Below are 18,221 nucleotides of genomic sequence, written 5' to 3'. Positions count from 1 at the left end.
CATGCCATCTAGTTAGATTACATCAAGATAGTAAAAAGAAAACACGATGCAGAATATAGTGTTTCAGTTACAGAGAAAGTGCAGTGCTGGCAGACAAATAAAGTGCAAGGGCCAGAACAAGGTAGATTGGGAGATCATCTTTTAGCTTTTGAGAGGTCCATTCAAGAGTCTGATAACTGCAGGGTAGAAGCTGTCCCTGAGTCTGGTGGTTCATGCTCTCAGGCTTTTGTATCTTCTACTCGGCAGGAGAGGGGAGAAGAGAGAATGACTAGGGTTGGAGGTGTTCTTGGTTGTGTTACTTGCTTTCCTGTAGACAGAGTCAATGGAGGGCAGGCTGGATTTCGTGATAGCCTGGGCTGTGTTCACAACTCTCTGCAATTTCTTGCGGTCCTGGGCAGAGTAGTTGCCTTACCAAGCTGTGATGCATCTGGATGGGATGCTTTCTATAAAAATTGCTGAGAATCATTGGGGACATGCTGAATTTCTTTAGCCTTCTGAGGAAGTAGAAGCATTGGTGTACTTTTTTGGCCATGGTGTCCACATGGCTGGACCAGGACAAATTGTTGGTGATCTTTACACCAAGGGAAGCTCTCAACCATCTCTACTTCAATACCATTGATACAGACAGGGGTGTGTACTTCATCCTGCTTCCTGAAGTAATGACCAGCTCCTTCATTTTGCTGATATTGAGGGAAAGGTTGTTATCTTGACACCATGCCATCAGACTCTCTGGGTGCCAATTTTGTCAGCATGCAAAGAGTTTGCCTAGTATTACTATCTATGCAAATAATTTTTCCCTAAGTGTATGCACTGTCAAGGAGGTTTTCTGTTGGTTTTGGCTTATGCATTTCCTCCTTCACATATCATCTGAATACTGTGCTTTGTTGTATGCCCACCTGAATTCCTCATTTTGTACTCCTGCTGCTTCATTGAGTTGAGACTCCTCACATTGACCCGATATCTTCTCAAATACAGGGGGTGTCACAGTGGCACAGCTGGCAGAGCTGCTGCTCTAGTGATCCAGGTTCAGTCCTGACCTCCGGTGCTATCTGCATAGAGTTTTTGCATTCTCCCTGTAACAATGTAGGAATTCCCTTGGAATTCCTTTGGTATTCCGGTTTCTACCTACATCCCAAGATGGGTTAATAGGTTAACTAGCTGCTGTAAAGTGCCCCTAGCATGTGGGTGAGTGGTAGAATGTGGCAGGGAGTTAGGACCATAGCCATACAAAGTGGAAACTCCCATTTTATTCTTCCCACATTCCCATTAATTCCCTGTAGATTCTACCAGTCACCTACATACTAGGGTTAATTTACAGCGGCCATTTATCCAACCAACCTGCATGTCTTTGGGATATGGGAGGGAACTGGAGCACCCAGAGGAAAACCACAGTCACAGGAAGAATGTGCAAATTCCACACAGACAGCAGCCAGGATTGAACCCAGGTCTCCAGAGCTGCAAGGCAGCAGCTTTACTAGCTGTGCCATAGCATCGATAGAATGTGGAAATATGGGGAGAATAAGTTACAAGGAAAATATGTGGAAGAATTGGATTGCTCTGTGATCCGACATAGACTTGATGGATTGAAATAACCTCCTTCCATGTTGTAAGGAAATACAGTACACACCTCACAAACACATAGGATAGGGTCAGCTTGAACAAATTTGTTTAGTCCCGAGATGGTGAGCTTTATGCCACAACTGGATGAGTCTCATGCACTAGCCCATTCTTCCAGTGGCTTGAAGCTAGTCAGTGTAACATATGTGGCATGCATAATATTGGTTTCTCCCATTTTAAGAAGTGTATCATGGGACCAGCTGCTCTCTGTGTTGTAATATTCTTTAGTATGAAATTGGTCAAAAGTGGAAAATAGCCAGTGAGAATGCTCCCTGAAATATGAATGATCATTTATTCAATAGTACCTATTTTTAAGTTTGATTTAACAATTATTTTTCAATATCTCAGAAAGTGAGAGAGAAAAGATCTTTACAGGTGTTGTAATACACCACTTCTTCTACTTTAACTCTGACCTGCCACCTGATGGTGTCCAAGTGTGCAACAGGAGATAGTTCCTTGTCCCTTAATGCAAGGGGAAGGGGGCGGGGAGTCAGAAGCACCCCTCAATAATCATTGAAAAATATATGAGGTTAATGACACTCTGTGTGAAGAGATTTCTCTTCCTTTCATTTCAATTTTTTGCCAAGTTATTTTAAATTTGCCACCTTAGCTTATCAACCCACTGCCTGATGAAATCCTTTCTTTATACTTATTCCTTGAAAGCCCTTTATAATTTTGAATACTTCTCTTTGATCTTCCCTTAACCTCAGAGCCAGAGAAAGGTATTTCCTCAGGTAGTGGGGTAATAAACAAAGGTGACAAATTTAAGATAATTTGCTAAAAACTAGAAGGGAAAGTAGGAGAAATTTCTTCACACAGGGTATCATTAAGATCTGAAAGTAACCTCAAGTTGAATATCATTTTTGAATGATTACTGAGGGAGAGGGACGCCTCCGACCCTCCCTCTGCTAACCTCCCCTCCTTCCCCTTGCGCATGCTTCTAGCTTAAGTTGTGTGATTGTTACGTTACAGGATGAGGAAACGTTACAGGATGAGGAACAACTATCTCCTGCTGCCCACTTGGATTGTCTTCACATCTCAAAGGTGTGCCAGTAGGTTCATTGGCACTGTAAATTACTCCATAGTATAGGTGAGTGGCAAAGGAATCATAGGCATGTGGGGAAAGTTGGAGAGCTACAGGCAAATAAGAAGAGGGTGTACGGGACTGATGGTGAAAGTTGGTGGAATGGTACTACTCTGTTAATCTGGCACGCTTGGGACTTTAATGCTGCTGAAAGCAAATTGTTTGGACTATTGGATGTTTTTCCTATTCATACTCCAACACACCTTTAACCTTTTTTTAAGATGTTACACAGAAGAGTAATAAATTTTCCAATGAACTCAGTAAGTTTCAAGGGTGCGCAGGAAACAGAAATGGGTGAATTTCAAGGGAGCACAGGAAATAAAACCATGAGATCCGCAGTGACTTGATATATTGGATTCAAAATTGGCTTGGCTATAGAAGACAGAGGGTAGTGGTGTTATTTCCGACTGGGGATCTGTGACCAGTCATGTACTGCAGGGATCAGTGCTGGGACCTCGGTTTTTCGTGAAATGACTTAGATGAAAATATAGATGGGCCGTTTGCAGACAACACAAAAATTCGTGTTGTGGATAGTGAGGAAGATTGTCAAAGGATACAGCCGGATATAAATCAGTTGCAGATATGGGTGGAGAAATGGTAGATGGAGTTTAATCCAGGCAACTGTGAAGGGTTGCACTTTGGGAGGTCAAATGCAGGGGGAAAGTATGTAGTAAATGACAGGACCCTTAGGAGCATTGATGTACAGAGCGATTTTGGGGTCCAAGTCTGTAGCTCCCTGAAAGTGGCAATACAAGTAGATAGGGTGGTAAAGAAGGTGTATAGCATGCGTGCCTTCATTGGTCAGGGCATTGAGTATGAATCAGGAAGTCATGTTGCAGCCGTATAAAACTTTGGTCAGGCCACATTTGGAGTATTGTGTGCAGTTCTGGTCACCCCATTACAGGAAGGATGTGGAGGCTTTGTGGGGGGGGGGGGGGGTGTGAAGAGGTTCACCAGGATGTTGCCTGGATTACAGAGTAGCAGGAGAGGTTGGACAAACTTGGATCATTTTCTCTGGAGCATTGGAGGCTGATGAGTGACCCAATAGAAGTATATAAAGTTATGTAAGGCATGGATTGGGTAGATAATCAGAGTCTTTTTCCCAGGGTGGAAATGTCAAATACTACAAGATTTACAGTGAGAGAGGAAAGTTTAAAGGAGATTTGCATGGCAAGTTTTTTTTTTAAATGCAGTGTAGTAGGTGCCTGGAACACACAGCCAGGGATGGTATTGGAAGCAGACACCATAGTGGTGTTTAAAGGGCATTTAGACAGGCACTGAACATGGAGGGATATGGATCATGTGTAGACAGATGAATTTAGTTTAATTTGGCATCATGATTGGCACGGGCATTGTTCCTGTGCCGTACGTTTCTATGTAATTTCAAGGGAGCGTGGGAAACAGAACCAGATGAATTTCAAGGGAGTCCAGGAAGCGGGGCCACAGTGAGCCAGATACTGAGCCATGCTGGATTTCCAAATAGTTGGATAGTGTATTATTTTTACATTAAGTAATTGAGTTACAACACAGAAGGGAAGCCATACATTATGTCTGTGTCATGTCAAGCAGTAAATCTCTCCTATATGCTCTCTAAGGCCTTGACATTTTCCCAAAACATGGTGACTGGAACTGTCAATAATCTAGATGCTGGAGGTGCTCAACAGGTCGGGCAGCATCCATAGCGGGAAATGGACAGTCGACATTTCAGGTTGAGGCCCTTCATCTGATCATGCTGAGTTTCTCCAACATCTTGTTTGTTGCTCCAGACTCCAGTATTTGCAGCCTCCTGTATCTCTATCAATAATACAGCCAGTATTTTATGAAGGTTCACAGTGATTTTCTTGCTCTTGGCCTCTATGCCCAGGATCTGAATGCTTTTCAAAATGCTTTTAGCTGCATTGCCATTTTCAACGACTCATGCACGTACCACCAGGTCTTGTTCCTGATCCCCGTTTGGAGTTATACTGACTCTCTTCATTCTTCTTACTATAACTCTTCAGGTTTTTCTATGTTAATTTTCATCCGCCAAGTGTCAGCCCAGTCCACCAGCCCGTCAATTTCTTCTTAAAATTTATTAATACTCATCCCACAATTCACCATGATTCTGTATTTTAAGTGATCCACAAAATTAGAAATAGTGCCCTCTTCACCCTACTTCAAATCATGAATATTGAGAAAACCAGCGGTTCTGGTACGACACCTGTAGAACAAAATTTACGTAACTCCAAGAAAGGACCATTTCCTACCACTCTCTGTATCCTGTCAATCTATTAATCCTAAAAAAAAGTACAGAAAACGCTGGAAACGCTCAGCAGGCCAGGCAGCATCTGTGGTTAGAGAAACAAAGTCATCCTCTTTCATGGTAAGGATCCCCATACTCATTTATGAACTCAGCAAAATCCATGACTAGATCTCGTTTTAGTTTACTGAGAGGCTCCACCTCCTCTCCTATAACTGATTGCCGGTATACGTCACTAGGAGTAATCCAGATATTACCATCTTTGAGGTCTTCTGCTGTGAGGAGAACAATCGCAGTTTCTCAAGTCACTCTACACAATTAATGCACGTGATCCTTGGAAACCTCTGGGATAATCCTACGGCTTTCCTAATGTACCCCCTAATAGACGTAGCCAATCTCTTGCAATGTCCTTGGGGATGATCTATGGATACATTTGATCAAAAAAAACTCAAACTCCCATGCAACCAGGTTCAATGTCAGAGCAGGCTTTTTTTTTATTTTTCCAAAATAAACTTTATTCATCATAAAAAAACAAACTATATACAACAATAAAACAGTGCAAACCTTTACATTCGTGTACAGATCAATCATTAGTGTTATGTTTTATAAAAAACCACAGCACCGATGCCACTCGTGTGGCTCCCTGAGGTGATACCCCAATCCCATATTTACAATCTTCAAGGGGCTTCCTCGCCTGACCCCGCCCCTCCCTCTCCTGTGGCAGAAGAACCCTAAACTGTCGTCCTTCCCCACCGAGCCCTTGCGTTGGCTGCACCCAGCTTCAGTGCGTCCCTCAGCACGTACTCCTGCAGCCTGGAATATGCCAGTAGGCAGCATTCCCCTACGGACATCTCGCAGCGCTGGGAGGCCAACAAGTTTTGGGCAGACCAAAGGACGTCTTTCACCAAGTTGATGACGGGCAGGGGCAGGGGCAGGGGCAGGGGCAGGGGCAGGGGCAGGGGCAGGGGCAGGGGCAGGGGCAGGGGCAGGGGCAGGGGCTCACATAACTCACTGGACTCCCGAAGCGGGAACCCCGGTCTTTATAACCCGGTGAAAGATGTCCTTTATTCTGATTGGTTTAAACTGCCCCAATGGGCTTTCTAGTCGTCTCTGATTGGAAACTCGCCATTCAGCCAATGACAGGTCAAAGAATGGTCCGCTTTCTGATTGGTCAATATTTTCCGATCGCCTATTGGTGCGCTTATGTGGACCAATCAAGGGACCGGAAAGTTGTGCGGAAGCGAGAAGTTTTTTGTGGAAGTTGGAGCTGGGACATGGGGCTGGGGGCCGAGGGGCTGCGGGGGCTGAGGCTGGGGCTGGGGGCCGGCGGGCCGCTGCTGTTGCTCACACTGCTCGTCCACTGCTCCGGGATCGCCGCGATGTTCAGCCAGCCCTCGGACTCGGAGTTCACCTTCGTGCTTCCGCCCGGCAGGGAGGAGTGCTTCTACCAGAGCGCCGAGCACAACAGCAGCATGGAGCTCGAGTATCAGGTGGGGCTGCAGCCGGACAGTTAGGCTACCGGGCCCTTGGAGGCTGCTCCGTAATCCAGATCATTCATAGCTCATCCTCTACGTCGGCTCCGTTTTCTTGCACCACCCCCATATCTCCAGATTCCCGTAATATCCAGAAATATATCGATCTGTGTTTTGAATTAACTCGGTGACTAATGTTGCACAGACGTCCAGAATTCCAAAGTTTCATCACCATTTAGGAACGAGACATCTCTTCCTCTCACTCCTGCGCGGCCTACTTCTTACTCTGAGACCACGATCCCTCGTTCTAGACTCCTCAGTCGGGAGGTATATCCAGCACCTCGCCTGTTAAACCCTGTAAGGATTTTGTAACTGTATACAAGATCATCTCTTGTTCTTCTAAAGCATATGAATGCAGACTGTCAACCCAAGACTTTGCCAGTCCCTCAAACCAGTCTTGTGAATCTGTGCTGTACTCCACTTATAACCTGTTGCTTTAGAAAAGACCAAAACTGCATACAGTACTCCAAATACAGTCTTACCAAGGCCCCGTATAATTGCAGTAAAACACCTTTACTCCTGTCCTCAGTCCTCTTGTAATAAAGGTTAATTTATTGTTTGCTTTCCTAATTTCTTGCTGTCAGTGTACAAGGGATTACCTTTGTCCCTTAATCCCTCTTCCTAATCTGTCACCATTTAAAAAGTGTTCTCTGTTTTGTGAACCAAAGCAGATGACTTCACATTTTGTCATATTAGATTCTAGCTGTCACGTTCTTGCCTACTTACTTAACCTATCCCCTTGAAGCTTATTTACATCCCTCTTCCATATTCACAGTCCCATCTGGATTAGTATTGTCCCCTCAACTAAATCATTAACATAGATTGTGGATGCCTGGGGCTCTCACACTGAGACCTGCCCGTACCCAACTGGTCACACCCTGAGAAGACATGCTTATTCCTACTCTTTGCTTTCTGTCTGACAATCAGCTCTCGATCCCTATCATTATATTACCCCCCCCCTCCCCACCCTCCCCCCCACCCCCCAATTGTGTGTGTTCTTAAAAAACAAACTGCTGGAGGAACCTGTGGGTAAGGCTGCATCTGTGCAGGGAAATGAACCTTCAACATTACAGGTCAAGACCCTTCATCTGGTTTGATCCAGTCCAGATGAAGGGACCCAAAACATCAACTGTTCATTTCCATAAGGAAGGATGTGCTGGCATTGGAGAGGGTCCAGAGGAGACATTCTCGTAAACCTCCTCTGGACCCTCTCCAATGCCAGCACATCCTTGGATATGGGAACCAAAACTGCTCACAAAACTCCAAATGTGATCTGACCAACACCTTAAAAAGCCTCAGCATTACATCTTTGCATTTATATTCTAATCCTCTCGAAATGAATCCTAACATTGTATTTGCCTTCCTTACTACTGACTCAACCTGCAAGTTAACCTTTAGGGAATCCTGCACGAGGAATCTCAAGTCCCTTTGCATCTCCGATTTCTGAATTCGCTCCCCATTTAGAAAATAGTCTACGCCTTTATTCCTTCTACCAAAGTGCACGAACATACACTTCCCCATGCTGTATTCCATCTGCCACTTCTTTGCCCATTCTCCCAACCTGTCCAAGTCCTTCTGCAGACTCCCTGCTTCCTCAACACTGCCTGCCTCTCCACCTATCTTTATCATCCACAAACTTGGCCACAAAGCCCTCAATTGCATCATCCAGATCATTAACATATAATGTGAAAAGTAGCGGACCCAACACTGACCCCTGTGGAACACCACTAGTTACTGGCAGCCAACCAGAAAAGGCCCCCTTTATTCCCACTCATTGCCTTCTGCCAGTCAGCCAATCTTCTATCCATGCTAGTGCCTTTCCTGTAATACCATGGGCTCCTATCTTGTTTAGCAGCCTCATGTGCATCACCTTGTCAAAGGCCTTCTGAAAATCCGAGTAGACAACATCCACAGACTCTCCTTTGTCTATATTGCCTGTTACTTCCTCAAAGAATTCCAACAGATTTATCAGGCAGGATCTCCCTTCAAGGAAACCATACTGACTTCGGCCTGTTTTATCACAAGCTTCCAAGTAGCCCGAAATCTCATCCTTAATAATGGACTCTAACATCTTACCAACTACTGAAGTCAGGCTAACTGGCCTATAATTTCCTGTCTTTTACTTCCCTCCCTTCTTTAAGAGTAGAGTTACACTTGCGATTTTCCAGTCCTCTGGAACCATTCCTAATTCTAGTGATACTTGAACGATCACTACTAATGCCTCCACAACCTCTTCAGCTACCTCTTTCAGAACCCTGGAGTGTAGTCCATCTGGTTCAGGTGACTTATCCACCTTCAGACCTTTCAGTTTCCCAAGCACCTTCTCCTTAGTAATAGCAGCTACACTCACTCCTGCCCCCTGACTCTCTTGAATTTCTGGTATGTTGCTGGTGTCTTCCACAGTGAAGATTGACGCAAAATACTTATTCAATTCGTCCACCACTTCTTTGTTCCCCACTGCTATCTCTCCAGCGTCATTTCCAGCGGTCTGATGTCCACGCCTGCCTCTCTTTTACTCTTTATAATTCTGAAAAAACTTTTGGTATCCTCTTTTATATTATTGGCTAGCTTACCTTCATATTTCATCTTTTCTCCCCTTATTGCTTTTTTAGTTGCCTTCTGTTGGTTTTTAAAAGCTTCCCAATCCTCTAGCTTCCCACTAATTTTTGAAATATTGTATGCCCTCTCTTTTGCTTTTATGCTGTCCTTGACTTCTCTTGTCAGCCACAGTTGCCTCATCCTCCCTTTAGAATGCTGCTTCTTCTTTGGGATGAACTGATCCTGAATTACTCCCAGAAACTCCTGCCATTGCTGCTCTACCGTCATCCCTGCTGGGGTCCCCTTCCGATCAACTACAGCCAACTCCTCTCTCATGCCTCTGTAATTACCTTTACTCAACTGTAATACTGATACATCTGATTTTAACTTCTCCCTCTCAAACTGCAGGGTGAATTCTATCATATTATGATCACTGCCTCCCAAGGGTTCCTTTACCTTAAGCTCCCTAATCAAATCTGGTTCACTGCACAACACCAAATCCAGAATTGCCTTTTTCCTAGTTGGCTTGACCACAAGCTGCTCTAGAAAGCCATCTCGTTAGCATTCTACAAATTCCTTCTCTTGGGATCCAGTGCCAACTTGATTTTCCCAATCTACCTACATATTGAAATCTACCATGACCACCGTAATGTTGCCCTTCTTACATTGCCTTTTCTATCTCCTGTGTAATTTGTACCCCACATCCTAGCTACTATTCAGGGGCCTGTATATAATTCCCATCAGGGTCTTTTTACCCTTGCAGTTTCTTAACTCTACCCACAAGGATTCTACATCTTCTGATCCTATGTCACTTCTTGCTAAGGAGTGATTTCATTTTTTACCAACAGAGCCATCCCATCCCCTCTGCCCAGCTGCTTGTCTTTTCGACAGGATGTGTCCTTGGATGTTTAGCTCCCAGCTGTGATCTTCTTTCAGCCACAACTCTGATGCCCACAGCATCATACCTGCCAATTTCTAACTACGGTACGAGCTTATCTACCTTATTTTGCATACTGTGTGCATTCAAATATAACATGTTCAAGCCTGTATTCACCACTTCTTCTAAAATTTGTCTCCATGTTGCCTGAAGTTAAATTCTTATCCCTTTCAAAATTTTGTCTTATTCTTTATTCTGGAGACTTCAGTAACCTCTCCTGCACTCTCCTTCCCTTTTTCTATATATTTCCAATCTGTTGAACCCACCTCCTTACTATTTAGTTTTAGCCCTATCCACAGCCCGAGTTATGCGATTCACCAGGACCCCGGTCCCAGCGTGGTTCAGATGGAGCCTGTCCCATCAGAACAGCTTCCTCCTTCCCCAATACTGGTGCCAGTGTCCCACGAATTCAAACCCACTTCTCCCACACCAATCTTCGAGCCACACATTTAACTCTAATCTTATTGACTCTGTGCCAATTTGCACCTGTCTCAGGTAGCAACCCAGAGATTATTACCTTTTTTGATTCTGCTTTGTAATTTAGTCCCTGGCTGCTCAAGTTCCCTCAGCAGAACCTCTTGCCTTGTTCCACCTATGTCATTGGTACCCACATGGACCATGACAACTGGATCTTCTCCCCCCCCCCCCCCCATTCCAAATTCCTCTGCAGGTCAGATGAGATGTCCCAAACCCAGGCACCAGGCAGGCAACACAGCCTTCCGGACTCTCGATCCTTGCGACAGAATTATGTCTATTCTCCCGACTATACCATCCCCAATCACAACTACATTTCTCTTCTCTCCCCCCTCTTGAATGGCTCCCTGAACCACGGTGCCACGGTTCGGTTGCTCACCCTTCCTACAGCCCCCATTCTCACCGCACAGGGAGCAAGGATCTCAGACCTGTTGGACAAGCTCAAGGTCTAAGGATCCTCCAGCATTACCTCTTGGATCCCCCTACCTGCCTCACTCACAGTCACACCCTCTTGTCCCTGACCACAGACCGAATTTGAAGTAGTTAATCTAATGGGTGTGACTGCGTCCTGAAACACAGCATCCAGGTAACTCTCCCCCTCCCTGATGCATCACAGCATTTGAGGCTCAGATTCCAGGTCTTCCATCTTTGAGCCTGAGTTCCTCAACCAACACTTGCTGCAGATGTGGTCACCAGAAACCGCAGTGGGCTCCACCAGCTCCCACATCATGCAGGTACAACACATCACTTGATCCTGCATCCCTACTTTATTTAATTACTTGTAATTTGATGTCTTTTTATTTAACTACGATAAAGACCTTCTCCGTTCTTAGCTGCTTCTTACCTGTGCCTCCTCACCAAAGCTTCAGATTTCCACTCCAAAATGGCTGCTTCACTATTGACTGAGTTGCCACACACTAAGCCAATCAGACAACCCTTTTCTTAAAAAAAGCTGCTAGCTCCTTCCCTCTGCTGCTCTGGCTGCTACACCTGGAGCAGGTGCTCCCTCCACAGATGCTGCCTGACCTGCTGAGTTCCTCCAGCAGTTTGTTTTTTTGCTCCAGATTCCAGCTTTTGCACTCTTGTGTCTCCTATGTGTGCCCTAACTTTGTTGACCAACCTCCTATGTGTGTCCTTATCAAAACCCTTCTGAAGATCTAAATACACCACATCCACTGGTTTTCTACAGATCTACTCTATTTGTCACGTCCTCAAAGGGGTCGCAGTTTAAAACTGAGAGGTTGCCTATTTAAGGCAGAGATGAGGTGGAGTTCTTCCTCAGAGGGCTGTGAATCTTGGTACTTTCGTCCTCAAAGGGCACTGAAAGCAGAGTTTTTTATTATTTTTAAAGCAGAGATAGAGACTTGATAAGCAGTGGTGGGGGAAGGGGGTGACGGTTGCGATGAAAGGTTACCGCAGATAAGCAGGAATGGAGAAATGAGGTAACATCGCATCAACTGGAATCTTTTTAATTGGTGGAGAGGCTCAAGGAGCCAAATGATATATGCCTTCTAATTTGTAAAATACTCCTATGTCAGACATGGAAATCAATGGTGCACAGGGGGATTTGAACGTTGGTGCATAAAATGCAGAAAGTAAACACGCGAGAACAGCAAGCAATTCAGAGGACATGTGGTCCATTCACAACTGTAGCAAGAGATTGAGGTTCTAAGAGTAGGGAATACTCAACTGGGAAAGGCAACAACCAAGCTGGCTGACATTCAGCTCATTACTCCGTAACTCTTCCCCAGTCAGTATAGAAAACAATAAGTCAGAACAGAAGGATGCTCTTTGATGCTGACCTGCAACTCAGTAAGAACCTTGTCTACTTTCCTGCTGATTAATGTACAAAATCCTGTACTGGGTTGAACCACATCTGGAATACTGGCTGCGATCTCCATGACTAACTTATCTTGGAGAAGGTGCACTGTGGGTTCACTTAATTTATTCCTGAACAGGGTATTGACCCATGAGGTGAGATTGAGTAAGGTTGTGTTGGAAGAGACTGCAGATACTGGAATCTGGAGCAACAAACAATCTGCTGGAGGAACTCAGTGGGTCGAGCAGTATTGGTGAGAGAGAAAGGAATTGTCAACGTTTCGGTCAAAGCCCTGCATCAGGACTAGAAAGATTATCTTCACTGGAGTTTAGAAGATTGAGAGGTGAGCCTATTGAAATAGGCAATATTCTATGAAGGAATGATGGTGTAGATGCTGAAGGTAGTTTCCTCAGCTTAGAGACTCTAGAATTAGGGGCATTGTTTCTGAAAAAAGGGCTGAGTGGAGGAAAAATTTACTCATTCAGAAGATCGCTAATTTTTGGAATTCTCCTGTCTAGAGTCCTGTGGATGGTTGGTTATTGCATATTCAAGGATACAAGTGATAGGTCTGGACACTCAGGAAGTATGGGGATTGGGCAGGTTGTTACTGAATTGTGAGGCAGGATATGGGGAGGAGTGTTTCTGTTCCTTTCGTTCTGTACTTCTGCATCATCCATGGAAGAGTTGCAGGCTCGTGGTTTGAATTGGAACATGAGAAGTGGAAGGGCCACGTGTCCCCTGTACCTGCACCACCATGATCATGGCTGATCTTTTACTTCAGAGCCATTTTCAGCACTGACCTTTTATGCTGTAATTCCCTTAATATTAAAAAAAAGTGTTCAATCTCTCTTGAAAATACTCAGTAACTGAGCCTCCACACTCCTCTTGAGGAGAGAATTCCAAAGCTTCACTACCCTCTGGGGTGAAGGAGTTTTTTTCCTAACTATCCTGAATAGTGAACCCCTTGTTCAGGGTCTGTGGCCCTGGTTCTAGCCACCCCAGTCATGAGAAACTGCTCCACACTTATCCTGTCAAGCTTTGTAAGAATTTTATATTTCACTGAGATCGCCTCTCATTACTCTAAACGAGAGTATAGGACCTTGTATCTGATGAACCTTTGCTACATCACCTCTATCTCAAGTATATCTTTCTTTGGATAGGGAAACCATATGTGCACACATTTTTCCAGGTATGGTCTCACCAGTGCCCTATTTAATTAGAGAAAGATGTTTCCACTCCTTTACTCAAATCGTTTTGCAATAAAGGCCAACGTACCACTTACACCTACAGTCGGCAATTTGGAAGGTATTAACTTTCGGTGATTCATACACAGGAGGCCCAGGTCCCACCACCACCTTTTAGCCTTTCACCATTACAAATAAATACTCTGGCTTTCTGCATATTTTACCAAAGTAATAGAAGGACCAAAGCCCTAGGAACTTGCCCAGAAACACAGAAGATTGCACACTTGCCCCCATTCTGGCTTGTTCCCCATTCCAAGGCGAGACGATACTCTCTTGGTGCTGTTCCATTCTAGGATTTCCCTTCACTCTGGAGTAAAGTACCTGCTTCAGCTTAAGTGAAGATGTCATTTCCTTCAGCTTAACCTGTTGTGGTTTCTCGTTTCACCTTTTGAATCCTGTTCACCTCTAGTTTTGCCTGTTTTTGACAATTTAACAGTCATTGGCAAGCAATGCAAAAAGTGCTGGAGGAACTCGGCGGGTCAGGCAGCATCTGTGGAGGGAAATGGACAGTTGATCTAAAACATCGATTGTCCATTTCTCTCCATAGATGCTGCCTGACCCGCTGAGTTTCTCCAGCACTTCTTGTGTTGCTCCAGATTCCAGCATCTGCAGTCTCTTGTATCTCCCTAAGGGTCATTGGCATTTAGTATTGGCTTGCTGCCATTGCCAAGCTCCAAGAGTGAGGATGAAGCATCAGGTTGGGTGTCTCTGAAACTGGCGTGTGATCTCCCTGCAGGTGATTGGAGGAGCAGGCCTGGACGTCGATTTCACTGTGTATGGTCCAAATGGTGAAAACCTGATCACTGAATCCAGGAAGTCTGACGGTGTTCATACGTGAGTTTAATCACACAGACAGTTTCAGATAGCTCATGGCCTACCATGTGTGTGGTGTCCTGCTGTCCACCAGATGCTGCTTAAAGCAGGAGTATGGTTCCAATCAGCACCAGGCCCTCTCTGGTAATGGCCATTCTTTACTTATGAACTGTGGTTGGCTATTTGACTCTACAGGGCATCACACTGCAGTCCTGAGCACACCTAACACTCCTTCATAAAGCTGGCAAGTTTTCTTGATTATCAGGCCGGGAGAACCAGCTTCATTCCCTTTCCTAACTCAATGGTCCAGGGGTCAATTGTAGCTTCGGCGACCTGGGTGGGGTCAACTCACACAACAGATTGCAAACCTGAGATCCATCCAGACTTCAAAGCCTGAAGCCCCAGTGAGTACTCTAGCATTCCCTGGCTGGAATTTTTCCGTGGAACTAGCAGTAAAACTGATTTTAATCAGTTTCCATGCCTGTGTTTTTCCAGCCTAATAACTCATTTACAGCATTTGCTCCTGGGATTATAGGTTGCCTTTTCAACATGGGAATCTCTCTCTCAGAAATACTTGATGTGCAACACGTTAATTGGAGACTGTGTGTTTGCATTTGGTTATTGGAAATATGGGATAAGAATTGAAATATGATGTAATATTATGCAAATTAAACTATTTTTCATGAAGGTGATCAGTTTAAATCCAGACCACAAGGGAAACTCTGCCACCTCCAGGTGATTACTGACATGTGGCATATGAAATGAAAGCAGAAGTGTTGAAACACTCAGCAGGCCAGGCAGAGCCCAGAGAGAGAGAGAGAGAGGCTGTCTGATCTGCTGAATCCAGCATTTTCTGCTTTTATTTCAGATTTCCAGCATTTGCAATTATTTTGCTTTTTGATTACATTGGCATATGGTCTGGTAATGCCTCATTTTTAAAGTTCTTATTGTATTTAAGTCCTGCCATGGACCCATCCCTCCCACCCTATAATCCTCTGATCTTGATGTTCCTCCACTACTGCCCTTCTGACCATCCCTCTTAATTTAAATCTCTCCACTACTGTTGATTGAGACTTCAGTCGTTTGAATGTAAACTCTGAAATTCCTTCTCTAAACCTTGTCTGAATTTGCCTAAATTACCACTTCTGTCCACCTTGAATTTTTATCAGGTAACTGCACTTTGGAACACATTTTTAGAGGCCATGTATTGATACAGGTTGTTTTGCTCGCTTTAGATGTGTCACAACACTTTGTCGAGACGATGAATCCAAGACAGGCCAGCAGTGAAATGTTTTACTGAGTGTTTTTCTATATTTGGTCCATAGGATTGAACCTACAATGAAAGGGGATTATAAAATCTGCTTTGATAATTCCTTCAGCACCATTTCTGAGAAGCTCATCTTCTTTGAGGTAATTTTTGACGATGCTCAGGAAGACTGGTCAGAGATCGTAGAACCCGAGGAGCTGCTGGATATTAAGATCGATGATATCAAGGTAAGTTAGAATCGGTGTCGGATGCTACCCAATGAGGGAAGCAGCAGCATTTCTGCATCATGCTGAATGCTCTGATACTGACCCAATGCTGAATCCATACAAGTAGAATCAAAGAATTGTGACAGAAGGCTATTTAGTCCATCGAGTCTATGCCATTTTCTAGTACAGTGATCAGTCGCATACCCTCGTTCTTCCCCTAGCCCTGCAGATTTTCCATGTGCCTATCCAAGTCCAATTGGAAAGCTCAGCCTTGCAGGCAGTGAGATCCCGATCACATCTACTCTTGTTAACAAGAAAAGTTTTTCCTCACCTCCCTTGAATCTTTTTCCCAATATGTTAGATATATGGCCCTTGGTCCTATACCATCTGCTAATGAAGACCCTCTACCTAAACCAGTCACACTTCTGTACTGTATCAAATCTCCTCTCAACCTCCTTTGCACCAAGGAGAATAAGCTCAGTATCTTCAGGCTAATGTTATCCTTGGAACTGTTAGCTGCCAGAAGTGCTGCCAGAGTGCAATGGAGTGTTAGAACTTACATAAGGAAAGAGTGGGAGAAAAGGCTCGACAATTTATGCGGCTGGAAGATGGCTACACGTAAATAACAGAAGAGCAGTAATAGCACCAAAACTTCATGGCTGCTTTGGGGCAGTCAAACACATTTTATAACTCCCAAAGTGAACAGGATGGGAAGACCACATTGCTAATCATAGAATAATACAGCACAATACAGGCCCTTCGGCCCACCATGTTGTGCCGACCTTCAAACCACTCCTAAGACCCTTCTTCCCACATATTCCTCTATCTTAACTTCCTCCATATGCTTATCTAACAATCTCTTGAACTTGACCAATGTATCAGCCTCCACCAGCACCCCAGGCAGCGCATTCCATGCACCAACCACTGTCTGGGTGAAAAACCTCCCTCTGACATCTCCCTTGAACTTGCCACCCATTACCTTAAAGCCATGCCCTCTTGTATTGAGCACTGGTGCCCTGGGAAAGAGGCGCTGGCTGTCCACTATCTATTCCTCTTAAAATAAAAATAATCTTTCAGGACATTGTGCATGTGAAGAACTCACTGTCTTGTGTGTACTTTTGGCTATTGAAACTACAACACTATAATTAACACGTGAGTTTTGATTTGCTTTAGTTTTATTAGCCTGTTTCCCACTTTTGAGACATATGTGAACTGTGCTTTGTTTGGTTTCTCCTTCCAAAACATTTCATCTCATTTACTCAAATTTCACCAGCTAACAACCCATCCCAATCTATTGTCCTTCTGGGATCACTTGAAGTTCTCGTACTGCTTTGCCAGATGGGAAGAAATTAGAGTAGATTGACTGCTGCCCGTAGTTCCCACCTCCCATTCACCCTGACTGTCCACTCATTTCTCAGGAGGCGATTGGGAGCATGAACAACAAGCTGGGCAAGAGCATGCAGATCCAGGCTACTCTCCGAGCCTTTGAGGCACGTGATCGCAACCTGCAGGAGGGCAATTTGGGGCGAGTGAATTTTTGGTCTGCTGTCAACCTGGGGGTGATGTTGGTGGTGTCATTTGTCCAGGTCTACATGTTGAAAAGTCTCTTTGATGATCGGAGAAAAGTCCAAACTTAAGAAACTGTAAGTTGAAGCAGAGGTGTGAACTGGCATGGCTGATTAGATGCAGGCTACTCCCTTGGTTTGGGGTATGTGTGGGGCATGCTGGATTTTTGGGGTTTGTTGGGATATAGGATGATGGTGCAATTGGTGCAAATTGTACTTACATGGCTGTACAAGGACACTTTACAGAATACTGAGAATGTTAAGTATGTACATTGAAATCTGTATGTTTACTGTTAATAAACTGGGGAAGAGGTTCTGGAAGTCAGGAAGTTCATCCTATTTGAAGTGTAGAGTATCATTAAATAAAGAGTTAATTTGATTGAAGAAATATAATAGATGGATTGAATGAGATTTTTATTTATCAGCTTGGAGGATTTGGTTGGGTTGGGTGAGGGAGGATGGTGAGGCAGGGGTTTAGAGGAAGGAGATGAATTGATAGGGAAGGCAATGACATATTTAAAAGCCAGTACAGTTAAAATGTTGTAATGGGAATTGGCCAAGCATGTGGCCAGTGGAACTGGGCCAAGCGACTGATCAATAACTGTGTGTTTAAGATCATATCTTTGTCTCCTTCAAACTGCATGAAAATAGCAGCTTTATATTAAACCTGCTTAAACTCGATCCGGATCCTGCGTGTTCACTGGTATGAAAAGTAACTTGCATAGCAGTTTTAAGAGGTGAAGGCAGGGTGTCTGTTTTCTTCAAGGGGCAGAAGTTATAATTCCATTTTTAAAAAGCATGCTGGTTCCCTGAAAATGCATCAAATTAAAAGTTAAGGAATGTATGATTCTCTCACAAACCCTGTACATAATCATTTTATTCATAA

At 44.3% G+C, this 18,221-nt stretch overlaps 1 protein-coding gene across 1 annotated transcript; it reads left to right on the top strand.

Annotated features, from left to right (window-relative positions):
* Positions 1–6,193: 6,193 nt before the first annotated feature.
* Positions 6,194–17,908, top strand: LOC127584825 (transmembrane emp24 domain-containing protein 1-like). Its single transcript, XM_052041785.1, has 4 exons — positions 6,194–6,430; positions 14,221–14,318; positions 15,623–15,791; positions 17,189–17,908. The coding sequence occupies exons 1-4, from the start codon at positions 6,215–6,217 to the stop codon at positions 17,405–17,407; spliced, it is 702 nt and encodes a 233-aa protein (XP_051897745.1). The 5' UTR covers positions 6,194–6,214; the 3' UTR covers positions 17,408–17,908.
* The last annotated feature ends 313 nt before the right edge of the window (positions 17,909–18,221 follow it).

This window comes from Pristis pectinata, chromosome 31, assembly GCF_009764475.1.
Source record: "Pristis pectinata isolate sPriPec2 chromosome 31, sPriPec2.1.pri, whole genome shotgun sequence".
Lineage (NCBI taxonomy): Eukaryota > Metazoa > Chordata > Chondrichthyes > Rhinopristiformes > Pristidae > Pristis > Pristis pectinata.
This window is presented reverse-complemented; position numbering and strand designations above follow the sequence as displayed.

Bases quoted from the DNA above. Each gene is read 5' to 3' on its own strand.
- LOC127584825 (XM_052041785.1), top strand. From the start codon at position 6,215: ATGGGGCTGGGGGCCGAGGGGCTGCGGGGGCTGAGGCTGGGGCTGGGG. The intron at 6,431-14,220 runs GTGGGGCTGCAG...ATCTCCCTGCAG, and splicing joins GCATGGAGCTCGAGTATCAG to GTGATTGGAGGAGCAGGCCT. The intron at 15,792-17,188 runs GTAAGTTAGAAT...CTCATTTCTCAG, and splicing joins TTAAGATCGATGATATCAAG to GAGGCGATTGGGAGCATGAA.